The sequence below is a fragment of the Pteropus alecto genome, unplaced genomic scaffold (assembly GCF_000325575.1).
Source record: "Pteropus alecto unplaced genomic scaffold, ASM32557v1 scaffold8, whole genome shotgun sequence".
Lineage (NCBI taxonomy): Eukaryota > Metazoa > Chordata > Mammalia > Chiroptera > Pteropodidae > Pteropus > Pteropus alecto.
In genome coordinates this window covers 2,920,832-2,948,523 of record NW_006494609.1, presented here as the reverse complement: position 1 = coordinate 2,948,523, position 27,692 = coordinate 2,920,832, and the positions used below count along the sequence as shown (strand labels likewise).

Sequence of the window (27,692 nt, the reverse complement as noted above, 5' to 3'; positions counted from 1 at the left end):
CATATCGGCCCCAATTCGGGTACATATCGGAGAAGAAAGCGCAGGGCTCGTCCCGGCGCCGTTACTCGCCGCAACCGACCTCTAGGACCTGCGGCCGCGACGGCGACAGCCGGAACTCGCGGCGCCTACAGGCCCCGGAGCGTGTAAACGGAGCGCGCCAGTGCGCCGGCGCTACCGAGCAGGGCCCGCGACCGGGAAGGCGGGGTTGGTACTGGGACGACTACGCCTGCGCAGTAGCCACCGAGAGGAGAACAAAGGCGAGATAGAGCGACCCTGTGCTTGGTGACTCTCGGTTGCCATCTTCCTTCAGGTTCGGATAATGTAGGTGCGAGTAGAACGCTCTCGTACAACCGAGGAACCATAGAGTCTCATAGCTGAAAGGGGTGGCCGAGATCCTATCACTCCACGGGTTCATTTTTGAATGAAAAAAAAAAGGGGGCGGGGTTCCATTCACAATAGCGGCAATCGCAACAACAACGAAAAAGATGAAACAAGTAGAAACAACTCCAATAAGAAATATAAGAAATATGTAGAATTTATACAAAGAAAACTACAGAACCATACTAAGTCATATCCTAGTGGGATAAAATTAGACTTGAAATAATGGAGAGGTTTACCATGGTCTGAATGAAAAGAAGAAAAATTGTAAAGATATCAGTTCTTTTCAAATTAAGTGAACAGACTTAATTCAATTAAAACAAAAAATCCAATTAGGGACAAATCTATGAAGAGAGGAAACGTATTTTGAAGACGGAACGCAAGACTATACCAATTTCTGCAGGCATATGAAAAATAACATCTGCAGTTGTAAAAGGAGAGAAACGAAATTCTTTAGAGTAACTCAACACATAAAAACTCAGAGAATCTCAGCTAAAGCAAAGATATCAAAAAACAGATGTAAAGATTGTCTAGAGAGTAGGACCTAGAAAAAAATACAGTCTCTCCGCATAATACTAAATACGAATTCCTTTGGCTTGAATGAATCACTGGAAAACAAAGCTGAAACACACTGAATTATGAAAGTATTACCTAACTCTGAAAATATTAAGTGTGTCAATGTGTCAGTTGTGCACCACTTAAAAATTTGATCTTGCTGCCATATTATCATCTCAGATCTTCACCTCTCTTAAAAGGTGGATGTGAGGGCAGAGTGGGACATCTAAGTATTCTTCAGGAGAGCTTCTCATTCTCAAGTAGGAATTTAGTTGTTTCTTTTACCTTTTTATCAAAGCATAACACACATATATATGTATATATAGTTACACATAAGGGTACAGCTTAGTGAATTTTCACAATCGTGTAACCAGCACCCAGATCAAAAAACAGCATTACCAAATTCAGAAATCCCAGTTACTTGTATTTTTAATATTTTTGATTGAAATTCTGTTTTGAAAAAATGAAAAATGTATTTTCCTATGGTAAAACTAAAGGAGAAAATTGAGTAATCTCTCATGCAGAAAAAGAATATGATAAATTTTATCATCCACTCATGGTTTTCAAAAAGCTTAGCAAATCAGAACCAAAAGGGAACTTCCTTAATCTTACAGACTATTTACTAAAAAAAAAACTACAGTAAACATCACACTTAATTATGAGAAGTTGAAGAACAGATGTCCACTACCATTGCATCTGTTATGGGTTGAATTGTGTACCCCCACTATTTAAAAGATATATTTTTTAAGTCCTAACCCCCAGTACCTCTGAATGTGACCTTATTTGGAAATAGGTTGTTGCAGATGTAATTAGTTACGATGGGCCCCAATCGTATATGACTGGTGTCCTTATGAGACCAGTAGGGTGGGCCCCAATCCTATATGACTGGTGTCCTTATGAGAAGATGGCCATGTGAAGACATAGACAAACAGAGAGAATGTCATGTAACGGTTAAGGCAGAGATTAGAGTTATGCAACTAGCTGCAAGCTAAAGAGTGGAATAAGTGGAATTCTCATACACTGCTGTTGGGAATGTAAATTGGGGTGGCCATTCTGAAATACTATTTGGCAGTATCTACTAAAGCTGAACAGATTCATGGCCTATGACCCAGGAATTCCACTCCTAGGCATATATCCAATAGAAATACATACATATGTTCACCAGAAGACATGTACAAGAATGTTCATAGCGGCAGTATTTCTAATGGCTGAATCTGGAAAACGACCCAAATGCCCGCTTATACTAGAATAGATAATCAAATTGTGGTATATTTATACAATGGAATACAAAACAGCAATAAGAATGAATGAGCTATGTATGACTACATGCAACAACTCAGATGAATTTCAGAAACAGGATAACCATCCTCAATAGAGCACATAATCTTGTTAACTATCCTGTAATCCAATCACAGAGATTTCCACACCTTGCTTTCTCTCACTTTCATGTAATCTTCCTTAGTTCTCTCCTTAATTCCAAATGTATAAAAGAAATTGCAAAACTGTCATTCTCTGGAGCATTTGAGATCTTCCTTCCCAGCACATTGTCATTTGGGCTCAAATAAAAATTCTCTACAGGTTTGGACGTTCTTATGCTGAGAGTCATGTTCTCATTTTAGCTTAAAGAAACCTACAAGTGTTCATAAGTAATTTCAATCGCATGAAGTCTGTCCTTCCAAACATTCCTGATGCAGCTGCACAGTTTAGGAGAGCATGGAACTTAAAGATGATTGTATCCATTATAGTTCTTTAGAAGTTATCCATAGCAACTGCTAAAACTTAAAAAGACAAGGCAGGAGCTATTCTACCATCAAAGCTTGCTGTAAAAAAACAAAGTTCAACTCTTTTTCTTTCCCTTCAGTCACTCAATGCTTTCTGAGATATATGGGGTGGTGAGAGGAAAGATCTGGAAGAAGGAGCTGCTAGTGCTCCCTTCAGCTTATTTTATAGTGAAAAGGCTGGACACTCTGATCTAAATCCTAAGAGAGCTGCACATCATTTTGGAAAGCGTAACACTCCGAGAAAAAAGTCTGGGAGTACAGTTAGGAAAGAGAGAACGTGGACAAGCAAAAACAACACATACCCACTACCCTGAGGAAGGGCCACCATTTCCAGGCAAACATGCTCAAAGACATGGGCATAAAAAGGAGTGTAGCAGTATAGACCAAATGTAAAAAGAACATCATCAAAACAATCTTGAAAGAATAAACATAGGCTTTCTGAGCAAGAGTACATTGGGAATGACTTTAAAATTGAAGAACAAATGCATTAATTAGGATGCAGTCTAAGCTGCTAAAACAATGAGACACTAGAGTACGGCGGCTTAAACAAAAGTTCATTTTTCAGTCATAGAACAGTTCAGAGGTAAAGAGTCCAAAACTGTCATCTTCAACATAAAGCTTCCATCTCTGAGTTCAAGGTGGCTGCTCTGGCTCCTCCCATTAAATCTGCATCTTACCAGTGGAGAAGTAGAGTGAGTTAGGGTAGCAGACCTGTAGAGGAACATGCCTTAAGGTCCTGACCCAGAAGAGATACAAATGACTTTGTTACATCTTTGGCTACAACTTAGTTGGATGGCAATGCTTTGCTGCAAGGAAGGCTGGGAAATAAAATTTCTACCTGAGCAACCCAGCTAAAACACATGAGATCTACCATTAAAGGAAGGAAGGGAGAGTGGACGCTGGGGACAATGGACAGTAACTACCACACCGACAATACCAAGTTCTAGTGAGACTATGGAGCAACAGAAACTCTCATACACTGTTGGTGGGAGTGCAAATGTATACTTAAAGAGTAATTTGCTACTGTCATAATTGAACATACACAATGCCTTACGACACAATTTCACTTCTAAGTATATATCTTGGACTAGAGTGAAAAAAAATGCAACCCTTTTGTAGTAGCAAAAATTAGAAACAACTTAAATGATCAACATACAAGAATGGAAAACAAATTGTTTAATATTCACACAATGAAATACACAGCAATTAGGTGAGTGAACTAAAGCTATACGTATTAACATGGATGAATACCACAAACATAACAGCTTTTTGTGCTAGTTGCAAAAGACTATATAGACTGGGAATATTCCAGAAAGAATTGAAAAGATGTACCCATGTTCATAGCAGCATTATTCACAAATAGCCAAATGTGGAAACAACTCCAGTGTCCATCGCCAGAATAATGGATAAACAAAATGGTATATACATACACTGGAATATTATTCAGCCTTAAAAGAAAGGAAATTCTAATACATGTTATAACATGGATGAATCTTGAACATTATGGTAAGTGAAATGAGCCAGTCCCCCTAAAAAATAAATACTGTATGATTCTATTTATGCGAGGTACCTAGAGTTGTCAAATTTATGGTGACAAAAAGTAGAATCAGGACTTACAGGGGCTGGAGGAAGGGGGAAATCAGCAGTTATGAGTTTAATGAGTACAAAGTTTCAGTTTGGGAAAATAGAAAAATTTGAGTTGGATATGAGTGGTGATGGTTGCAAATGTACTTAATGCCACTGAACTGTACACTTAAAAATAGTTAAAATGATAAATTTTATGTTTTGCATACTTTACCACAATAAAAGATCATATATAGCATGATTTCATTTATAGGCAGTTCAAAAACATACACATTACCAACATATTGTTAAGGTATACAAGTAGTGGGTAAAACTATAATGAAACTCAGGAGGGTGACATACAAAGTCTAGGACCTCAGAGGTGGGGTGGAGTTGAGAGAAGAGAATGTAATCAGAGAGGATTACTGTATACAGAGAAAGATTCAAAGTGATAGGTAACATTCTTTTTCTTAAGTCACATAATGGATGCAAGGGTGTTCATTTTGGTAATATTCTTTATACCTTAAATATACTCTATGCAATATTTTACATTATACATATATATATCATACAAAGGTATACATTTAAAAACACATAATATATACTCAAATATTAATATAAATGTATACTTTTGAATGTCCTATTACAAAATTCTATATGGGAAAATTAAAAAGGAATGGAGAAATATTAAAGTGGGTTGGTTGAGAAAAACTTAGAAAAACTACTGTTCACTCTTCCTATACTCTAAAACATAGCTCTAATGTGTATAGTTCCACCTCAAACACTCAGCTCAAAGAGTAGGTCCCACTTAATTTAAGATTGACTTAAATAGTATCATCCCCCTTGCCATTGATTGGTTTAGAGATTCTATCTTAACCTAATGAGGACATGGCATTTCTTTGGCCATCTGAACATTGGCATCTGCCGAAAGTTGGCATGGTCATATTGAAGGGGAGGATTTTTATTACATGGTTGGGGAAGAGGCCCTCTTTTTCTCCAACGATTGTGAACAAGAAGTATGTTGTTCCAGTTGCTGTTTATATCCAAATTGGTTGGGGGGGGCTCTGATGACAAAAGCAACAGACGGAGGTCAGAACAGAGGGACATAGAGCTTCAGCCCTGAATGTGCTGTGCATAAAAGGGCACTATTTTTGAAATTCTTATTACTTGAGATGCATTTCCTTATTAGGATTTCTGCTACTTGCATGGGAAGCACCCTAACAAACATGGAGATACACATATTCTAAGGATACTTATGGAAATAGGAATCTCAGACGTACAGGTTGGTCCTATGGAAACTCAGGAACCCCACTTGGCACCAAAAGAAGGGCTGCATACGAAGGCCCATCTAGGAACTGGATGGCCCATAGCAGTCACTCTGTCAGGATTAGAAAGTTCCTGATCAATTCCTATCACAAGACTCTGCCATCATGGTATTCACGTGTCAGGTGCACCCCTGCTTTTCTTTATGTATGGTTTCTGCTCTTGCTACAGCTGTTGAACTCTCCATGTCTTGATATCTAAATTCCCCAAAGATAGGATCTATTTCCTTTGGACAGTCTACCTCATGAGCGCCTGGCCAATCTACAGATTGGATGTTTGTGCATAAGGTGCCCTACCCTTGACTCAATCAACAGTAGTCAACTTTGCTGATTATGAAGTACCAATTTGGCAGTGTATATGGAAGGAATCGCTTAGAATTGACCTATGGATGTGCTATTCATACTAGGCTCCTGTTCAGTATACAGATGGAAAAATCACTGAACAACTTAGGCTCAAAGTTCTTTCATCACGTCAAATTCAAAATCCTTATCCACGATTGGTGCCCATAATGCAACATCAGCCTTTATCTTTGGCAGAGTTCCACTTCTGATATCTTATTCCAATTACCTATCTCAATCTTTTATTTCTATGGCTTTCCTATTTCATAATTTTTAGTATATATATTCATCAAACTTCTTGAGCTTTCAGTCCTTTGACTGATCTCCTTCCCCCAGTTCACCATGCCTCTCATGATTTCACTTTTCTATCAATTCTTTTCCTATCAATTCCTGAATCTATGTCACATCAACTCAATTTCTCTTGCTTTCATCCTCAACTCCTTGTTCTACTGTTGTATTTACCCTGCAAATTACCAACTATAGATCATTCCACCCATTCATTGTCTTTTGTCAAATGGTTCTGGAGAAACCACATAACATGCAATTGGTGTCATTGATAATTTAAGTTTTGCAATCTTGCCTAGGTTCTCAACATTACTTTGACATTATAAGTCACTGACCTATCCCACTCACTACAGTAGCTATTTCAATTCTCCACCACTACCCCAAGCCTTGTCCCCCAATACATGGTCTTGCTTCCAACTTCACAGAGTTGAGACCAGTAGGCACAAACTCCTTTAATTTGTGCTCATACATCTATCTTTACTGGCAGCCACTCTTGCTCCTATCCTCTAGTTTGAGTGGCTCTTCTGTCCCAAGTTTATCCTGACCTTATGCTCTAGATCCCATCTTTTGACACTTTGCTGTTCGTTATCTTTTCTCTCTATTGTATGTTTCACTTATTTTTCCATCAAATTTTTATATTGAAAAATACCAAGTCTATGGAAGTTGTAAGAATAAATAAATAAAACACTCCTAAAGCCCTTCACCTAAGGGCTTTAAGTAAATAAAACACTCCTAAAGCCCTTCACCTAAGCGCATCACTTAACATTTTGCTACGTTCTCTCCTTTCCTCTTTCACATCTATCATTTATCTATCTATCCATCTATCTATCATCTATCTATCTATCTATCTACCTATCTATCTATCTATCTATCTATCTATCTATCTATCTATCTATCATCTACTTATATTATGACCCTTCACATCTAGGCATTCAGCATATATTTCCCAAGGTGAGGGACCAAGATGATGACATAGAAGGCTTCTGAATGTCCCTCCTCCCACAGACACACAGAATGTACAGCTACATACAGAGCAAATTTCCTGAGAGAAATCTGGAAGATAGCTGAGTAACCCCTATACATTGGGTGAAATGAGAAAATACCTCAAAATGGGTAGGAAAGGCTGAGACACACTCTCATCATGAACCTCTCCCTCAGCTTAAATCCACAATTGGGAGAGAATCCTCAATTCTTAGGCTCTCCTTGAGGAGCCAAGGATTTGGACTACAAATCTACTGCCCCAACTTTTAAGGCTCCCGCACCAGGGGTGGGTCCCCCAAACACCTCGCTCTGAAAGCCAACAGGCCTTGTGTCTACAAGTCCCACAAGATAGCAATAAATCAGTTCTTAAAGGGTATGTGACTTCTTTTGATAGTTAAACTTTAATTTCTCACCATGCATTGATTGCTTTATGTACTTCTTATTATAGTAAAAAGCCCATCACATTAAATTTACCAGCTTTCTACTTTCTCTGATTTTAGCTACTTTAAGACGAGTGGAATCATACAGTATTTGTCCTTTTGTGGGCTTATTTCACTTAGCATGATGTCCTTGAAGTTTATCCACATTGTAGCATGTGATAGGACTTCCTTCTTTTTTTAAGTCTGCATAATATTCCAGTCTATGTATATCTCACATTTTCTTCATTCAGCTGTCAGTGGGTATTTGGGTTGCTTCCACCTCTTGGTTATTGTGAATAAATCTGTAATGAACATGTGTGTGCAAGTATCTTTGAGTCCCTGCTTTGAATTCTATTGGACATGTACACAGAGGTGGGATTGCTATACTATGGTAATTGTTTTTGATTTTTTGAGGAACCACCATACTGTTTTTCACAGTGGCTGTACCATTATGTGTACATTCCCACCAACAGTGCACAAGTGTTCCAATTAATAGAATGTTGGGACATCCTCACCAACACTTGTTATTTTCTGTTCTTTTGATAGTGGCCATTCTAAAGGGTGGGAGGTGATATCTCATGGTTTTGATTTGCATTTCTCTTAAGTGATGCCGAGCATCTTTTTATGTACATGTTAGCTATTTGTTTATCTTCTTCAGAGAATCATTTATTCAAGTCTTGTGCCCATTTTTTAAATTGAATTTTTTGGTTTTTTGTTGTTGAGTTGTAGAAGTTCCTTATAAATTCTGGATTTTAATCCTTTTTCAGATACATAATATCGAAATATTTTCTCCCATTCCATAGGTTGCCTTTTCACTGTTGTTTCTCTTGTTGCACAGAAGATTTTAAGTTTGATGCCCTCCCATTTGACTTTTGCCTTTGCTGACTGTGCTTCTGGTGTTATACCAAAGAAGTTGCCAAATCCAAGGTCCTGAAGTTTTCCCCGTTTTCTTCTACTTTTATGGTTTTAGGTCTTACATTTAGGTCTTTAATCCAGTTTGAGTTAATTTTTGTATATGGTATAAGGTAACAGTCTGACTTCATTCTTTTACATGTGGATATCCAGTTTTCTCAATATCGTTTGTTGAAGAGACTGTCCTTTGCCTATTGCGTAGTCTTGGCATCCTTGTTGAAAATCACTGGGCAATATATACAAGGTTTATTTCTGGGCTCTTTATTCTGTTCCATTGGTACACACACACCTTATGTCAGAACACTGTCTTGATTACTATTGCTTTGTAGTGTGTTTTGAAATCAGGAAATGTGAGGCCTCCAACTTTGTCCTTTTTCAAGATTATTTTGGCTACTCAGGATCCCTTAACTGTTCACATAAATGTTAGCATTTTTTTTCCCATTTCTGCAAAAAAATGTCATTGGGATTTTGACAGAGATTGCATTAAATCTGTAGATATCTTTGGGTAGCATGGATTTTAACAATACTAAGTCTTCCTAACTATGAGCACAGGATGTCTTCCCATTTCTTTGTATCTTCTTTGATTTTAGCAATGTTTTGTAATTTTCAGTGTACAAGTCTTTTATCTCCTTAGGTTTTACTCCTAAGCATTTTATCCTTTTTGATTTATAGTAAACTGGACTGTTTTCTTAATTTTTTTTTTTGGATTGGTCACTGTCAGTATTTTAAAATATGATTAATTTTTCCATGTTGTGGTATCCTGAAATTATGCTGAAATTGTTGAGTTGTAATAGTTTTAAAAAATGATTTGAGGTTTTTACACATAAGATCATATCATCTATAAACAGAAATAATTTTACTTCTTTCCAATTTAAATGCTATTTCTTTTTCTTGTCTAATTGTTCTAACCCAGACTTTTAAACATGTACTTTATCAGCTGATATAGGCTGTTATGCTACAGTAATAAAAGCAAACAAAGAAACAAAAAAACCAACCCAAATCTCCGTGGCTTAAAACCAACAAATGCTTATCATTCACCTTAATGTTCCCATCATTAGGCTGGGATGTTCTGTGGGATCCAGGCAAAGCAAGCATTGCTAATCACACAATGACTTTTAAAGATCCTGCCTAGAAATGACATGTTATCTTCACTCACATTGCCACTCCTAACTTCAAAGGTGGTGGGGAAGAGCAATTCTACCAGTAGTCCATAAAATAGAGAGCCAGAAATATTTAGTGAACAGCATAAACAACTGTTACAAGCTACTCCTCTAGTTACCAAATGTTGACTTCACTTTCCTTGCCACTGGCCAAGTATATACAACACCCTCCTCCATGTAGACATTCTCACAAAGTCCTATCCAGTTATGACATCATGCTCAAAGTCCAGGATATCTGGGTGAAGCAAAGCAGTCTCTACAGGAAAGGGTATATGTATCACTATCAGGTGTGGCCTTTTTTTAGAGACCTATGCACCAAGAGGGCAAATTATCTGTCCTCATATACCAAATATACGAGTGGTGGGACAGGAACAGGACAACCACAGTGAACACTCCCATTTAGAAAAGGAAAGAAAAAAGGACACATAGAAGTGTCTAGTCTCTAGCAATACTGTCTACAAGATAAAACAGGCAAGGGCACCTTACTTTGGGGATAAGGAATTCAAAACAGCTAAAAATAAAAGGATAGGCAAAGGTTTAGAAATTAAATGAGGCAAAAAAGGGTATATTATGATGCTAAAGGCTACAATTCACAAGAAATATATTGGTTATGAGTATCCATGGGCAAAACAACACAGTAGTAACTTTCATCAAGTGGAAACTCTTGGAAATGCAAAGAGAAATAGACAAAATATACTAATATTAAGAAACTAATATATTTCCCTTAGTCTGACATGGTAAAAGTCAAAAATAAAAAAGTAAGAATATAGAAGACCTAAACAATCAAATAGATCTTAGGAATAAATATCAAAACTTTTGCCTTGATAATACTCAGATAACAGAGAATGTACTTTTTTCAAGTATACATGAAACTTTCATGAAATTGACCATCTTAGGCCACAAAGAAAACCTCAATATTTTCCATATTGCATATTTAAATAGCATATCCTTTTGCATGCCTTTTCTTTTAATTTACTGAGGTATAATTTACATACAATAAAATGCACCCATTTTGGATACATTTTAATACACTTGGACAAATATATCCAAGTACCCATCACAACAATGAAATTATAGAAGTTTCAATTTCTCCAACCTCGTCACAACTTATTTATTCTTAATAGTAGCCATCCTAAATAGGTGTGAGGTAGTATTTCATCGTGGTTTTGATTTGCATTTCTCTAATGATTAGTGATGTTGAACATCTTTTCATATGCTTGTCGGCCATTTGCATATGTTCAGAGAATTGTCTATGTTTTTTGCCCATTTTTATATCTACTCCATTCTTTTTAAGTGCTCATGATATTTCATAGTATAGACATAACATGGTTAAGACCCTTTTGATGAACATTAGCATTCTTTTCAATTTTTCTCTATTATAAACAGTGGTTATCATCCCTCTATATGCTTCCTGTACATGCGAATGTTTTACACATTTATACCACACTTATACATTTATAGCACAATGATAGTGTATTTTAAAGGAAATCAACCATATATTTATAAATAACCAAAAAAAAAAAAAAAATAGAATGGGGCTCACAGGGTATCTGCAATTTTTATTTTAATGGCTCTTGCCCAACTGCTGTCTAAAATGGTTAAACTTTTGTCAGCACCACATGACTACCTAATTCCTCACACTCTTGGAAAATCTTCCGGTCAGTCACCTGTCAATATTTGGAGGAGATGCTTTGCACAGAAATCTATAATTTTAACATAGTCATACTAATCAATCTTTTCTTTTATGGCTTTAACATTCTTCATCTTATTTAAGAATTCTACCCAAAGATTATACATATTTTTCGTGTTTTATTTTTCCTAATACTTCCATAGCTTAAAAAAAGTTTAGAACTTTAGTCCACTTGAAATATATTCTCATGAAGGATATGAAGTAGGAATCTGAAAGTTTTTATCAAAAGGATAGCCAACTTGCCATTATAATAAAATAATTACTAACACTTATTGAATACCACTTACTTGTTTCAGGTACTGCTCAATTTAATCTCATTTTATCAAAGTTGTTTTTAGGATTAAACAAAACATTTTAAAGAGGAAACAAGGAGGGTACCAAATGGTTATGTAGTTCTGTCCAATTCATACATACACTAAATGGTAAAATCAAGATTCTAATCCTAGTAGCCTCCACACTATTTGGTTTTTCTAAAACAACTTCCTTTTCCCACAGATTTGAAATACCACCTTTAAAATACACCAAACTGCCATAAATATATAGATCTCTTTATGGACTTTCTACTGTTTCAATGATCTATTTGTCTATTCCTACACTAATTTGTGATCATTTAAAATATCTAAACTGATCATGTTATCACCCTAATTAAATTTTAATAACTCCCTATTGACCTCAGGATCAAGACCGATCCATTTAGCATGTCATATAAGGTTCCCTCCCTCCCACCTCTTACCTTTGGAGTCTCAGACATGAGTATAGACCTCTTTCCCATGTTCTAGTTATAAAAATCTTCTGGCAGTTGTCTGAACAGACCAGATACATTCATTTCATGTAATATCTATGTCCATGCTTTGTTCAGATGCTTCCTGTGCCTCATTTCCTTTATCTCATTTACTGGGCAAGCACCTATTTATTTTTAAAGATTAACTCAAAGATGATGTATTATAAAACTGTACACTTGAAACCTATATAATTTTATTAACCAGTGTCACCCCAATAAATTTTAAAAAAAGATGAACTTAAACATTGCTACCTTTAGCTTTTCCTCCCTTCCCACCCCAACTGAATAGAAAAAAATCATCTTTTTTATGTGTCTACTCCTCATACTTTTATCTTAGCATTATTATTTTACTATATTTATTCACCTACATGCTCCTCTTTCCCACTATGAGTGTCTTGAGGACCCTATCTTATTAAGTACCTAGTATAACCTTAATAAATATTTGAGTAAATCAATATAAAACAACCATTAAATTTGTGAGCAGTCATCTGATCTATAAAAAAATGCAACAAATTTTTAAATGATACAAAAATATCATTTTCAAATATCAAAAACTGAGTGTATTTAACCATACTCAGCTTATAACAGAGCAAATGTCTGAGTAGAATAATTCATGCTGTAGCATGTTTAATAAACTGGCAACAGAGAAAGTTGGTTGAAGGAAAGCAGATGAATTTTATCTTTTAAGAATTAGAACCTAGGGGCTCCATAATCATCGGGCATCCGCTCAATGTTGTACCTGGCCAGGACAAAAAAGAAATAACAATGGTAAGAAATGTGGGTCTAGAATCCATCTAAAAACCCATCCTTTACTGATTGCAATACTTTCACCCATTATTGTGAATCCTTTTTGTCAGTGGGAACATTTTAAATGGATATAATGAATAATTTATAGACAAATGCGGACTATATTACCTTTATTCTTCAAAGTCAGAAAGTTAACAAATGGGGAGCCAAGCACTGAGTCTGGGTAAGCCCAAACTCCTTAGCCCTTATTATTCCCTCTGTGTTCTCCCCAGGCTGAAAAGCTGGACAATAATAGTCTGAGGACTGACATAGGAACATCCAAGGAGAATAAAAAGCAGCTTTTTTAAATAAGCTTTTAGTTTCCCAGAGGGGTGTTGATCACATGCACTAAGTTTTTAGAGAAAAAAAAAACTCTGGCCAAAAAGATTAGCTTGATTTAAATTACTGCTTTGTATTTAAAGCAACTGCATCCCCCTATTTCCTCTGGTAATCTTATTGTAACAATGTACACGTCTGCCTCATTCCTAAATCCTAGCTTTATCTCTTGCCCTTGCTCTTGTTACTTTGTCTTCTTTCTTCGTATGTAACTAAGTAAATATTTGATACAATAATCTCTTTCAAATTCTTCTATAACCTGACCTTATTTTTAATTGGTATCAACTACATACTTTTAATTACTTCCCCAAAAGGAAGTTCTCACCTATGGTTAGAAATATACATGATGGGAACTCCAGGGATCTTTCTGATTCTTCGTTTAAGGTCTCGGTCAACCGTGGCCACAATGTAACACTTGTGCTGTAAGAGACATAGACTGAGTATTCACATAGAGCTTACTGAGTCTACTTAGTGATACTATGATGGCATAAACACTGGCCAGTCTGAAGAATTATTCGTATTCACAGTAAATAGCAAAAGAAAGGCTAGAACAATTGTTGAGTAGCCACTATGATGTAGGAGCTCATATTTATAAAAACATGTAATAAGTTGCCTGGGCTGAATGTAGCTCTTAGAATCTTGAGGGGAGGAAAATCGAAAAACTAAAAGCTGCAAACTTTTTTTTGCATCATAAGTGGAAGGGACTTTCATATTTGAGGCAGACAATTCCTTGGTTTTGGAAAAATGCCCTGAGGGACTCAAGGCAAAGACAGAGTAAGCACCTTAGACTGTAAGGGCATGGCTTTTGCCTTTCCTGGGATCCCAGGGCCAATTCTGAGGCCTCCTAGTGGTGGAGGTAGGCTACCTCATGGGCCATAAAGCCAGAGTAGGATCTCCAGGACAAGTTTGTGCATAGCAGCTCTGAAAGCAACAACATTTAGCTGCCAGCCAGGAGATAATTTGTATTGTACTTTACTTCCCTCATACCCAAATCTCTAGTTGAGTTTTAAAGAGTTGCAGCCTGGTGTCAGCTGTGTTGTGCAAAATTAAGAGAAATACTATGCCCATGGGATGGATTTGCTAAAGGGCCGGCAGCGTGGTCACTAGATGAAGATGATTATCCTCAGCAGAGAGACACTGTTATAAGGGCAATCAGTAGCAGAAGTTGAGGTGCTAGACAAGGAAGCTAGCCAGAAAAGAAGAATCAAAAACCCACTATTTCGGGATACTTGTGAGATATTACCCTGAGAGATTATGTTGTAACTGAGAAATACTTCTGGGTTAGGCACGGTGGAGAGGAACCAAATTCCTGCATAGGGAGTAAATGGAAATGGACCCTTATCTTAGATTCATAGGGAGGTGAAATCTGACATACAGTTGACCCTCGAACAACAAAGGATTTAATTGTGTGGACACACTTATATGCAGATTTTTTTCTGTACTGTTTTTGATCCACGGTTGGGAGTCCATGAATGCAAAGGGCAGACTGCATGCACAGATCCAAGCCATTTTATATGGGGGACGTGAGCATTTGCAGATTTTGGTATCTGCAGGGGGTCCTGGAACCAACCCCCATGTATACCGTGGGACAACTTAAGTTTCTAGGAATCAAAAGTTATCCGATGCACAGATTTTCAACTGCACAGGGGGTCAGCACCCCTAAGCCCACATTGTTCAAGGGTCAACTGTATTATTATATCTATACTTACTCACTTAAATAACTTTATAAAGAATCAATAAGGGCCCCAAATCACACACCTAATAAACACAGGTGTTGAGATTTGAAACCAAGCCTCTTCCTCAAGCCCGTGATCTTTCCATTATGGTTATAGTATACATTTCCAATCTACTTTCTCAAGTAAATGAGGACACGTAGGCTTCCTATGAAGGAATTCCATACAATTTTTTTTTTTTTACCATTAATATTCTTGCTTTACTGACCATGAACATTCAGGAGACAGTAGTTTACCTTTTCTTTTTTAAAGCACAAAGTAAAAACTGATGATACCTGAGTTACTCTCTGTACTAAGCAGTCATCTGCATAGGTTCCTTTGTGTGTGCATGGTAATCGTTCGAATCTTGGATCCTTGGCAATCCTACAGGGTTATAAAAATGAATTAATGAAAACATTCGGCAACTGGAAAACTTTCTGAGTCTCAATCAGTGAAATAAGAGTAACTTGATCTATGTGTAGATTTTAAGGCACCTCTCTCATGAAGCTTACCTTCTAAATGGAAAGACAACACAGAAAAGGGAATTAAAGCTTTGTGACTGACAGCTGGTGTGCCTTAAGTTGTATAAGCTTGACAAAACTGTATTATTAGATTTCCATTTTACAGATGAGGAGGCAGACTCAGATTAATTTTTTAAAGTTACCCAGCTGGGAAAAGCCAGAATTCAAAACCAAATCAATTTTAACTCAATCATTTCACTTTCAGGAAGTGTCTTATACAAATGTACAAGAATATAGGTCCAAAGATGGTCACTATAGCAGTTTACAGCAGTGAAAAACTGGAGACGACCTCGATATCAACAAGGTAAAAGTTAAAGACATTTCGGTCCCCCATCTCATTAAAAAAAGTGAGATAGAGCTGTATATATCAATGTGGAAGGACCTACAATTAACTGCTGAATATACAAAGCAGGCCACTTAACTGTTTATACATAAATACACCCATATGTATATAAACGCATATGTACATATATACTTCAATTAAGAAAATACATATATCTCTGATTCTTTCTCTAGATTTGCATTTTGTCTGGAAAAATACATATTAACTACAAACTAATCCTCAGTTGTCACTCTTAGGGTATGAGAACGGACAAAGTGTGAATATGGAGGGGGAATTTTACTTTTTATTGTATGTTTATGTTTATACTGTTTGCCATTAACAAATGAACACATATTACTTCCACACAAATTTGAAAAAGAAAAACTCAAATCTGTGATTCCCCAGAGCAAGGCTCTTTCTATTACACATGATGATGAGTCACAAAATGAATAAAAATACAATGCAGCACACAGTTACCAAGTGCAACAAAAATACTCCACATTGCAGTAGTTTAGAGCTAGGTCAGTGTGGGTTGGGTATAATTTAAAAAAAATTACTTGGAGATGAACTAAAATGAAGATGAAAGAATGTTAGAAGCAAAGGGAAGGCAGGCACATTCCAAACAGGGCACCAACCATCTGTGAAGTGGTTTGGTTGTGTTCAGGGAAGAGCGAGGAGAAGAGTGTTCATGTAGAGGAGAGTGAATGAAACAGATTTGTAAAGGCAGGTTGAGGATAGAGTGGGAAGAGTCTCTGTGAGCTCCATGACACAGGTGATGGGGAATCATTAAAGTTTTCTCTGGGACAGAGTGACAGAGGCAAAGCTTTGTTTTAGAAAGACTAGGCAGGCTGTGAGTGAGGAGAATACATCAGAAGACAGACTGGCTGCTGAGAAACTAGGCAGGCAATACAGAAGTCTGGGTCTTTGCTCTTTTGGTTATCTCTTTCGTTTCTGAAATCATTGATCTCTTCCTTCCTACTGTTCTTTCCCAAAAACACACCAACATGCGCTAGTACCTTACTCATCTTTAAAAAAAATTTCTTTTTACTTATACCACCCCTTCAAATTAACATCCCATTTCTCTGCTTCTCTTCACAGCCAAACTTGGTGCTTCCACTTCGTGCCTCTATTTTCTCCCCTCCCATTCTTTATTTTTATTATCATTTAAAAAATAATGGCCTCTTTCCCCTTCTAATTTGAAGTATTTCAAGTATGTAAAAAAGTATACAGAATGATGAATACCTTGTATACACCATCTAGTTAAAAAAATGAAACACTACAAATAAAAATGAAGTCCCCTTTCCAATCTTAATCTCTTTTTACCTTCTTAAAAGTAAACTATTATCTTAAATTTGGTATTTATCAGTTCCACGCATGTTTTTAAGCTTTAAATAAACGTTGTGCTCCACATTTGTGCTTTTTTTTGGTTTACACTGTATTTGAGATTTATCCATATTGACACATATAACTCTACTTCACTCATTTCCACTCCTGTATAGTATTTTATTCATGAACATTCCACAATTTATTCATTATCTTAATGAATCTTTTAGCTGCCTACAATTTTTTTGCTACTATATACGTAAGAAAATTCCAGTATTTGTCTCCAAAATATGTACGTGAGCTTCTCTATGGCAGGCCAATTTTTCTTCTTTACCGGAACCCACAATATAAAATACATTTTACCTAGCACACAGTAAGCATATATATATACACACACACATAAAAGTGAATAAAGTTCTGTGACACAACACTCAATCTTTGCATGTAGCATGCAATGCATGTTGGTATTTTTATAGTTTATATTTCATTTTTAAAAAAATACTGGTTGTGACCCATTAAACTGATTTCACAACCTATAGATTTGTGATCTCCAAATTTAAAGATGCAGTGTTGTAAGAGGATGGACAACCTTGTTTTTATCAGATATTGCCAAATTGCTCTCCAAAGTGATTGTCCAATTTACATCATTAGCAGCTGAGTATGAGAATTTCCATTGCTCCACAGTTGCAACTATTCTTGGCATTGTCAAGCATGCTTTAATTTTTGCCAATCTGCTGAGTATAAAATTATATCACTGTAAATTAAGGATTTTTGTCTTTTTCTTATAAATTTGTAGTTTCTTTATATTTAAAAAAAATAAGCCCATGTTGTTTATATGTTATACTAACACCTTCTCACTATCTGTGGCTTGTCTTTTCACTTTGTTTAAGGTGTTTTTTGTTATACAGAAGTATTCAATTTCAATACAGTCAAATGGATTAGTTTTCCCTTATGGTTTGGACTTAAGAAATCCTTGCCCACTCCAAAATCACTAAAATATTCTCTACATTTTCTATAAAACTTTAGATACTTAATCTACCTGGAATTGATTTTTATGAAAGAAGTGAGATAAGGATCCAATTTTCTTTCTTTCCACAAGGATAATCCATATTTTAAGTTATCACTCATAATTTTTTCCTACTGATCTAAACAATGTTACCTCTCATATATTAGAATCCCATTTTTCTCTTGCCTTTAAAAAATTAGCTTTATTAGGGATAAATGAAATATAATAAAATTCAGTGGTTATGAATTTAGACAGATTTACATATCCATGTTACTATCCTCAGCTCCAGGCAACCATTGATCTGTATTCTATTATTATAGCTTTCCCTTTTTTAGAATTTCATGTAAATGGAATCACATTTCTAGAGTGATGGAATATTCTATTTCACATCTATGATAGTGGTTCCATGACTTCATACATTTGCCAAACCCATCAAATGACACAATTAAACTTGGTGAATTTTACAGTATACAAATTATACCTCTAAAAAGGTCTCTCTCTCTCTCTCTCACACACACACAAATCCACAGGTATATTATGCATTTTGAATCTACCTTTGCATGATTTTGTAATACGTATTGATCATTTGGAAAATACTGATTCACTGCGTTACCCAGATCTTCCAAATATGGACACATTTCATTATACAATGTAAAAAAAAAAATCATACTCATTAATAACTTCACTGGTCTCAAAAGAAAGGTCTTTAGAATGGGGATTGTAATAAGCACATAGCTTTTCAAAACTCTAATTTTCACTTGAAAGCTTGAATTTTATCATTGGTAACTAATATATAGTAAGTTGTTTTCCTTGAAGTGACAGGTTCACTGCATTTTTGAGAAAGTATCTGCTAGATACCAAAGTCTGAAAAATCAGTGCTTGTTAGTTGTTCTGGACATAAAAATGATATTCCATGAAAAAATGGCTGGTTCAGCTCACAACTCAAATAAGCACAGAAATGTTTTTTATTGAGATAACCTTCATCCTTTGGTATGCAACGGAAGTGTGCACTTCACATTATCAGAAGAAACACTGATGTGTGTTCCAGAGTTGAGATTTAACAAAGTTAAAAATTTTACTGTTTCATCAGGATATTCTTAAGTGATTCTGGTTTTTTTTTTTTTTAATTGCCAGTGGTGGCAGTGAAAAATACAAAGGCTACTAGCATTATCTAGGCCCATTGCCTTGATTTGTCCTAAGGCACCAGCATAGTGACAAAGGCAATGTTTTGGTATATTATGAAAATAGTTTTGGAAACTCCCTGCAAAGATCTCTGGGACTGCTAGGGGTATGGACCATATTTTGGGAACTGCTACTCTAAACTTAAGGGTACTTTCTAGAGTAAACTGAAAATTTAGAATATGAATTCTTTTAATTGTGAGGTTTTGAAGGAGATATCTAAATAAACAAATAGACACTAATTGAAAATCTAGAGGAACTTAAAAGGAAGCCTACAAGACAAGTAACGACTAATTTAGTTCAAAAATTTCAGCTTACATTATTCACAATAGACAAGACATGGAAACCACTTAAGTGTCCTTCAACAAATGACTGGATAAAGATACATATATACATATACATACGCACACACACAAACACACATACATACATACATATAATGGACTACTACTTGGCCATAAAAAAGATGAAATATTGCCATTTGCAACAACATGGATGGATCTTGAGAATATCATACTAAGTGAAATAAGTCAGACCGAAAAGGTCAATAACCATAAGATTTCACTCATATATGAGATATCAAACAAAACTGATGGATACAGACAACAGTATGGTGGTTACCAGAGAGGTAATGAAGAAGGTAAAGTGGGTCAAATATATGGTGACAGAAGGAGGCTAGACTTTGGGTGCTGAGCACACAATGGACTAGACAGATGTTGTATTATAAAGTTGTACTCGTGGAACTTGGGTAGTGGTTAATACTGTTATTAACCAATGTTACCCCAATAAATTCAACTTAAAAAAATTTTCAGTTTAAAAACCTCTAACCTTCAAATGTCTGCTTTCTTAATCACAGTTAACCATTTTTTAAAAATTTTTATTTAATCTAATCAGCCAAGAAATCTTTCGACAGCAAACAGATGAAAGAGAGTCAAAAGAACCTTCAGTATACCAATCTAGAATAACTCTAAATAGACAAGCGCCTTCCTACCTTAGAGCCACTCGATACTTCTGCCCCAATTTCTCAATTTCAGCCATTACACAGTCAGTTATACAAGGGATACCTTCCAGGAATAAAAAAACAAAACAAACAAAAAAACATGTTTAGTAAAAGAATTTGTAAAGAAACTGATTTTACTCTCTCTGAATTATATCCTGTTGAGAATCTTTAAAAGACCCACAAAATTTCTGGAATGAAGCAGAATAAGCACACTGAAATGAACAATGAGAACTAGAGAAGAATAAAATCCCTATTTATAAAAAAACTAGGAAACTGTCCCAACCCTACACCACAGATTCCATAAAGTATCTGTCATAAATATACCTCAGGGAAAAAAATTAAGCTGGATCCCTGACATTCTTTATATAGTAAAATAAATTCTAGATGGAAAAAAATTTAAATGTGAACCAAAAGAAACCATGAAATTAACCAGAAAATGTAAATTTGATCACATAAAAATACGAAACTTCTGTCTGACAACTATCAAAAAAAGATATTTAAGTAAACTAAAAATGAAACTGGGAAAAATATTTCTACACATTTCTCAAAGGGCTAATTTTCTTAATATACAAAGAGCTTACAATAACAGCTTAGAATTACATGCTATTTGCCAGAGACTGTGCTAAGCACTTTACAAGGATTACCTCATTTAATGTTCAGAACAATTCCTATCAGGTAACGTTATTATTATCCCAATTTTTATAGATGAGGAAGCTGAGGCACAAAGAAGTAACTAGATAGCAAATGGTGAAGGCAAGATTTGAACCGAGATTATCAGGCTACTATAGAGGAAAGAGGAATTATTGCATGAAGTTAGTAGGTGTATAAATTCATATAACTATTAAAGGACAATTTTGCAGTACCTATTAAAATAAAAAAATATGCATACCCCTTGATATTGCAATATAGCCTTAGAAAAATATAGCTTAAAGAAATACTGCACCCTAATACACACGTATTCACAAAGATACTCACTACAGCCTTGTTTATAACAGGGTAAAAACTAGAACTAATCCAAATGTCTAGTAAAAATTATATATTTAAACAATAATGTAACTTAAAAAGAAATGAGGTATATCCATATATATTGGCAGAAAAATGTTCAAGATATATTCGTTCAAAGTAAAAAGCAAGAAGAAATGGATAAATAAGATGTGATCTATCCATACAATGGAATACTATTTGGTAATGAAAAAATTATGTACTGATACATGCTTTAACATGGACAACCCCTGAAAATGTTATGCTAAGTAAAAGAGGACCAAATATTATATGATCCCATTTTAATGAAATGTCCAGAATAGGCAAATTTATAGAGACAGAAAGCAAATTCATGGTTGCCTAGGGATGGAGGGAATGAGAAGGGTTGGGGGATGATGGCTAAGGGGTTCAGAGTTTTTTTTAGTAGTGAAAATGTTTTAAAATTGATTGTGAATACAGTAAAGGCCACTGAATTGTACATTTTACATAGGTGTAGTATATGGTATGTGAAGTATATCTCAAAGCTGTTTAAAAAAAGGCACAGTTAAATAATGTATGGTCCATTTTCATTAATAAAAGAAACAAAAATAATCTTTACAGAGATTGTATATTAATTTTTAAGAACTGCCCCTCTCTGAGGAAAGGCATTATAGGAAACTTTCATTTTTTTATGCTATCGATTTTTTAAAAGTACATTAATACTTTTGAAAGCAGACAAAGTTGAGAAATGTTAAAATAAAATACAACACCCAGGAGAAAAAGCAGTTGTAAAATGGAGGTATGAAGTCAGTAGGATCAGGTTATCATGAATTAGAGGGCAATGTGAGCCTTAACAGCATCAAATTCAGAGCCATGTAGCAGTGGAGTAAGCAAGGGCTTGCATCTAGAGCAGGGAGGTAGGCCCAGAGAGATCACTATAAAGAAACAGAAAGTAACAGGGAATCGGACTCATGGACAGAAAAGAAAACTGATGGGAAGCTAGCTATTCTTTCTTGTTGGAATAGCAGATGGAAATGGAATAGACCGAAAGCTATGAAAAGGTCAAAGGGCACCTTTAAGGCAAAAGGAAGATAAAGGCCTTCCTTTAGGTATACAAAGGCAAGTGAAGAATTAAATAAGCATAGATTAAAACAGTTAAGTTAATCTCCTAGGTAACTGAATTTGCACTTAAATATTTCTTTAGCCTTTCCTTTTAGGTACTATGTTACACAGCAGACTGCAAAAGTGGTATTTTCCTTAATAAGTTTGTTTTTAGAAAAGTCACAATGAGAGCATTTAGCTGTATGCATTATAGCTGTACTCTAATGTATCTATATGTAGAGAAAGCCTAACTACAGGGCTAAAGCTATCCTAAACAATCATCATCTAGATATAATGGTGGAGTCACTTCCAAGCGGCCATGCCTGAACCTTCCATCCATTCCATTTATAAATAGGTGACGGTATCCCTGGAGAAGATGCTAAGACAACTATAAGAAACATCATGGGAATACAAGAAACCTACCAAAAAGTTTAGTGTCTTCCCTCATACATGGTCACCCTAGTCCAGTCTTACAAGCATGGTAGTGCCCCAACTTCAGACTACGCTTTATTATTTCTAAGAGATTTTTCAACGAAAATTAAAGTATTACAAATGCATAGCTTTAAAAAGAAATATAGAAAGGCCTATATGAAAAAATAACTGTCCCCTGATCCTTTCCCTCTCCACCAATTCTGATCCTTAGAGATGACTATTTTCCTCCGTTACCTATTTTCCTCACTTGGTGGTTATTTCCACCTTGATAAAATAAACTTATGCATTTACTTTTTATATTTATTCATTTTAGGCATTTAAAGAATTTAGATCTCTTTCCCATTACACATCCCTTACCCCATCTTCCATTCTTGTTAGTTTTAAGAAATAATAAAGAACATATAGATTACTATCACTCTGTAATATTGATCATTATATAGTATCTTTTAAATATTAAAGAAAGTGGTGCAATTTTTTCTCTTTGTTTCCAATAATTTATTCTTTATAGCATAGTATAAGTCTAATTTTCATTTGCACCTTTAACTAGATGACTGGAAAATATGAATACAAACCCACCACAAAATGCAATAGATCTCACTATTAAGAAGCTATTCCCTTATACATGGCCTAAATTTTCTTTTTCCTACTCCTAATACTGAAGAAAGATCATTTGAAGAGGATACCCAAATACAGGAGGGAAATTTATAGAGTAAAAGTAAATTGCATATCTCAGTGTAACAAACTACTCCAGATCCTTTGCAATACAAATAAATACCAAACTGAACTAGAAATCATTGATCATATCTGGTTTTGTGATCGTAAGTGGCAAAATGTCTTATTTAGCTTTTCTGCACTGAAGTGGAATGGAGAATGTTTCCTCCTTAATGTAAAAGAGTATATACACTGAGAAATATATTAAATTTTCATTTATCCGGAACTTTAAAATCCAGAATTTAGAAATAGAAAATTCCCCTCCTACGTTCAAAATTGATGTCCATAATGATAATCAAAGTATATCATGTTTTCTCAACTGCGAAAGTCTAATTATTCCCAGTCAAGTTTGCGTTATATTTCACTTCATTGTTATGGTGAGCAAATTAAATGGCCAGCAATTCAGTACTAGAACTCTATTCCCTTCTTTCCATGTATTTGGATAACTGTACAAATGTCACAGAAATGTAAAACTATGATACTCACACTTGGCATACAGACAGTCCATCATTGACTGTACTAAGTCCAGTTTGGCTTTAATGGAAAAGTTGATAAAGTTGGTATCAACCAGGATGTGGTAAGGGGGCCCCAGCTGTGTGTTATATTGGAAGAATAGGCAAGAAGGGTGTTGGGGGCTGAAAGAAAAAGAAACAAAACACAAAGTAATGTCTACATTGATAGTCTGGTATCAACAAAAATAAGAAGTCTCTGCTCAGAAAAGTTTACTATAGATTAAGTTCCTTTTTCCTTGTTCTTGGAAATAAATCCTAATAAATCCTGATATACCCATCACCATTCTAGGGCAAAATGAAAAATATAAGAAAAGTGTGATGAGGTTTTATAACGTTAAATGTGTTTATTTAAAAGGAATGACCTTTATTCTGAAAATGTCATTATTCTTTTGGTAATATATTCTGTCTTTCATGAATGCCAGTGTGTTAAACAATGGCAATTATTTCTTTTGAAAGATTCTTGACAAAGAAAAAAAGCTAATGATCCTAGATTTAATTCCCAGGAATTTAGGGACAATTTTACTGCTCCATGAAATCCAAAAACCTTTCAACTATCGGAGTTGGTATATGCTCATCAATATCATTTTCCTTTGCATAGCTGGACTTACAAATGACTGAGCAAATCTGCTTGGGGAAAGCCTGGATTTCTGAGAGGTTTATGGTTTTAGAATGTCTTAAAGGAAAACTTGAAAATTTTGATTACTCACACTTCTCTTTCCTTGAGTGCACTGGGATCTTTCTTTTCTTTCTTTTTAGGTTTTAATCTATCCTTTTCTTTACTAGGAAAAAAAAAGTAAATTAAATGCAGGGGAGAAGGAAAAAAACAGTAATTATAATCTCATTAGAAATTTAAAGTTTCACTTTTTTTGTCTTCAGAGAAAATCCTTTGTGACTTTTTTACATTACTATAAGCATACATATTTTTATGTTTATATATATATACATCTATCTATTGATAGATCTATCTATGTTGAGCACAAGTAACTGTGTGGGAAGTAGTCTGTAATTAACAATCAATTCATAAGACATAATTTAAAAATCTAGCAAATAATCCATAAAAACTGTTACTAGGCAAATAAATGTTGGTTGTACTATCACTTCTTAGTCAGAAGCTCTTATGTCAAGGATCAAAATCCACCTCCAAGCAGTGGGTAAAACGGCCGACATTTATCTTCTGAAGACTTAGATGCTTCCCCAGTGAGATTCCCTCATATGCCTCTTACAAAAGGCCAAAATGTAACAACACATATGTAACATTTAACCCTTAACTAGAAATATTATTAATGGGGCAAATTTCCTTAAAATTACATAATAAATACATGTTAAAGGCGGAGAATACAATTTATAATTCTGAAGGCTCTAATGACCATTCCTTTGTGCTGAGGCTCTGAAACACAATGAAGACCCGTCTTTATTTAATAACTTTGTTCATTATTCACTGAAGCAGGGAAGCTTTTTGGGTCCTCCTTATAACAGGGAATATCATTGTACTCTTCTTCCACAGCCATCTTAATTCTTCTAAGACTTATGAAATGGAAACACCTAGGTGTTTTCCCATTCTTTCAAAAATATTTCATTGTCAGGTGCTGGAGACACAAGACCAACATGATTTCCGACCTCACCTACTTTCAACAATTACATTTTTTCCTGTAGAATTTAGTAATGATCAGAACATAAAAAATAACCCTATCTACCTCATGGAACTGTTAGGAGGCTTAAATGTGATGTGGTAAAGTATATAAAAACGGTGGAACGAAGTGAACAGTTAAGAGATGTTTAATTCCCATCCCATTCACCAGTGTACTCACGCAGCAGCTATGAGACTGTTATACACTTTACTAGCTCAAGCTATATAAGTCCAAGACACAATAATATTAAAAATAAACACAATATAAAAACAAAAACTTTTACTACTTATCCCCTCGTGACTCCTATATCTCTGGGCAGTCTATGAACCTAGTTGATTCGAGACACTCACAGCCTCTGATCTCTGAGACTAAGCATTCGCTTCATGGTCGCATACTTCCTTGTTTTCTTTTGCTTTCCCTTGAAACAGAAATTTTAGAGTTAAAACAGTTGGAAATACATCCCATCTTCTTGAGTCCTTTCTTTTCTTTTGTCCCTTCCCTTCTTCCCTCAAATATCCAGGTGCTCTTATCCTCTCTTCCCCAACCCCGTCCTCTCCCTACGCTCTGAGCAGTTTAAAAGCTAAGATTAGAATGAATAAGCACAGGGAATGCGGAGGAAATTTGGCCAGGGTCTGACTCTCTCAATCTCCACCCAAAATGTGATCTGACAATGCCCCTTCTCGAACCCTTTCCTCTCACCATGTTCACGCCGCACTCTGGTTTCTTCCGGAATCACCAACGGCGCAACACTTTTACGTCACTCGTATGCTGCTTCCGTCAAAGGATAGCCCGGAAGCGGAAGCCACTTTGAGAAACGGAAAAGCTTGGAGCCGGTTCCCAGGCCGAGCGGAGGTCTGTACTTGGATCTCTTGGAGGGAGGGTCGAGGGCTGGTCTTCTGTCGTGGGTTGCTGTCGCCATTCAGGGCAGCAGACCTGGGACGTCCCCGCGCTGCACCCTCCAGGCCTGGTAACGTTTCTCTCCTCCACCACTTTGGCACAGAAGGACCTGCCTGCACGAGAGTTCGAGAGAGAGGGAGGACAAGGGTTGGGGGACGGGGGAGACTGAATTCTGGGTTGCCCAGTAGTTTGGGGAAACACATTCTCCTCGTCCTGCAGTGCTGGACGTCAGGTCTCTACCGTGCAGCTCGGAGGCTCTGGTTCCTTTTTGGCTCTCCTAGCCGGCATGGTGCTTCGTGCAGCTAGATGGACGAGGCTTAAGATTCTCCGAGTAAATACCGTCTGTTCCTTTCTGTGAAGAGAGCGATGAAGCAGCGTTTGAGGGCCTTCTTTATAGACTGTCTGGAAAACTGGGGCATAAACTTGCATATGTTGGTAGTTACCAAGCCAGGAAAATGGTAGGACATAATTGACGTTCATTGTGAAGCCGTGGTGTGTCATCCTTAATGAAAGGGAGAGTTTTTGAGAACAAGAAGGGAAAGATACAGTTTTAATTTTTTGAGTACCTGGTATGTACTCCAGTGGTTGTAGCCTTTTGGAAATCAAGTACCCCTTGAAAGTTTTTTATTTATTTTTTTAACCCTTTTAAAGTTTATGGAAAGCCAGAGACGAGTCTTTAAAAAATGAGTACGCATTACAGCATTTGTCATACGATTTATGAGACTCGTGGATTCTGACGCCCATTTGTGGGTTCTCTAGGTGTTGGTGAACTTAAAGTTAAGAATCCCTGTCTTGTATACTGTACTTGGCACTTTAGTTGTGTTACCTTCTTTGACCTTCACAATAACTCAAGTACCCTCATTTTACATATGGAAGCTGAGGCTTATACTTTATTCAGGGCTTTGTTTGGGTCTGTTTGATTTCAAAGCCTGTACTTTTATTGCACAAAACTTTCCTAGTGTTTGCGATCCAAAAACATTTTTTTTATGTTAAAAGGAAAAAACTGCCTACTGTGTAACCCTTACTATGAAATTGAACTTAAGAGTCTGACAAATGGGCCTAAAATCTATGCTCTGCCTCTTACTAACTATATAGTATTG

General features: G+C 35.9%; 2 protein-coding genes across 6 annotated transcripts in view; one reads left to right on the top strand and one right to left on the bottom strand.

Annotated features, from left to right (window-relative positions):
- Positions 1-11,234: 11,234 nt before the first annotated feature.
- Positions 11,235-26,478, bottom strand: FCF1 (FCF1, rRNA-processing protein). Its single transcript, XM_006925447.3, has 8 exons — positions 26,395-26,478; positions 26,046-26,113; positions 24,775-24,846; positions 24,042-24,190; positions 20,343-20,415; positions 15,297-15,384; positions 13,614-13,708; positions 11,235-12,905 (listed from the first exon to the last, which is right to left on the bottom strand). Exons 1-8 carry the CDS (start codon positions 26,395-26,397, stop codon positions 12,857-12,859), a joined length of 597 nt encoding a protein of 198 aa, XP_006925509.1. The 5' UTR covers positions 26,398-26,478; the 3' UTR covers positions 11,235-12,856.
- The window catches only part of AREL1 (apoptosis resistant E3 ubiquitin protein ligase 1), a 34,246-nt gene continuing 33,030 nt past the window's right edge, over positions 26,477-27,692 (top strand). For 4 of the 5 annotated variants that reach the window (XM_025041988.1, XM_015599738.2, XM_015599737.2 and 1 more), the window contains exon 1: positions 26,477-26,547. The gene's annotated coding sequence lies outside the window, so the exon portion shown is untranslated. Of the gene's footprint in view, positions 26,663-27,692 lie in introns of all 5 variants that reach the window. The other variant, XM_025041987.1, reaches the window with a different exon arrangement.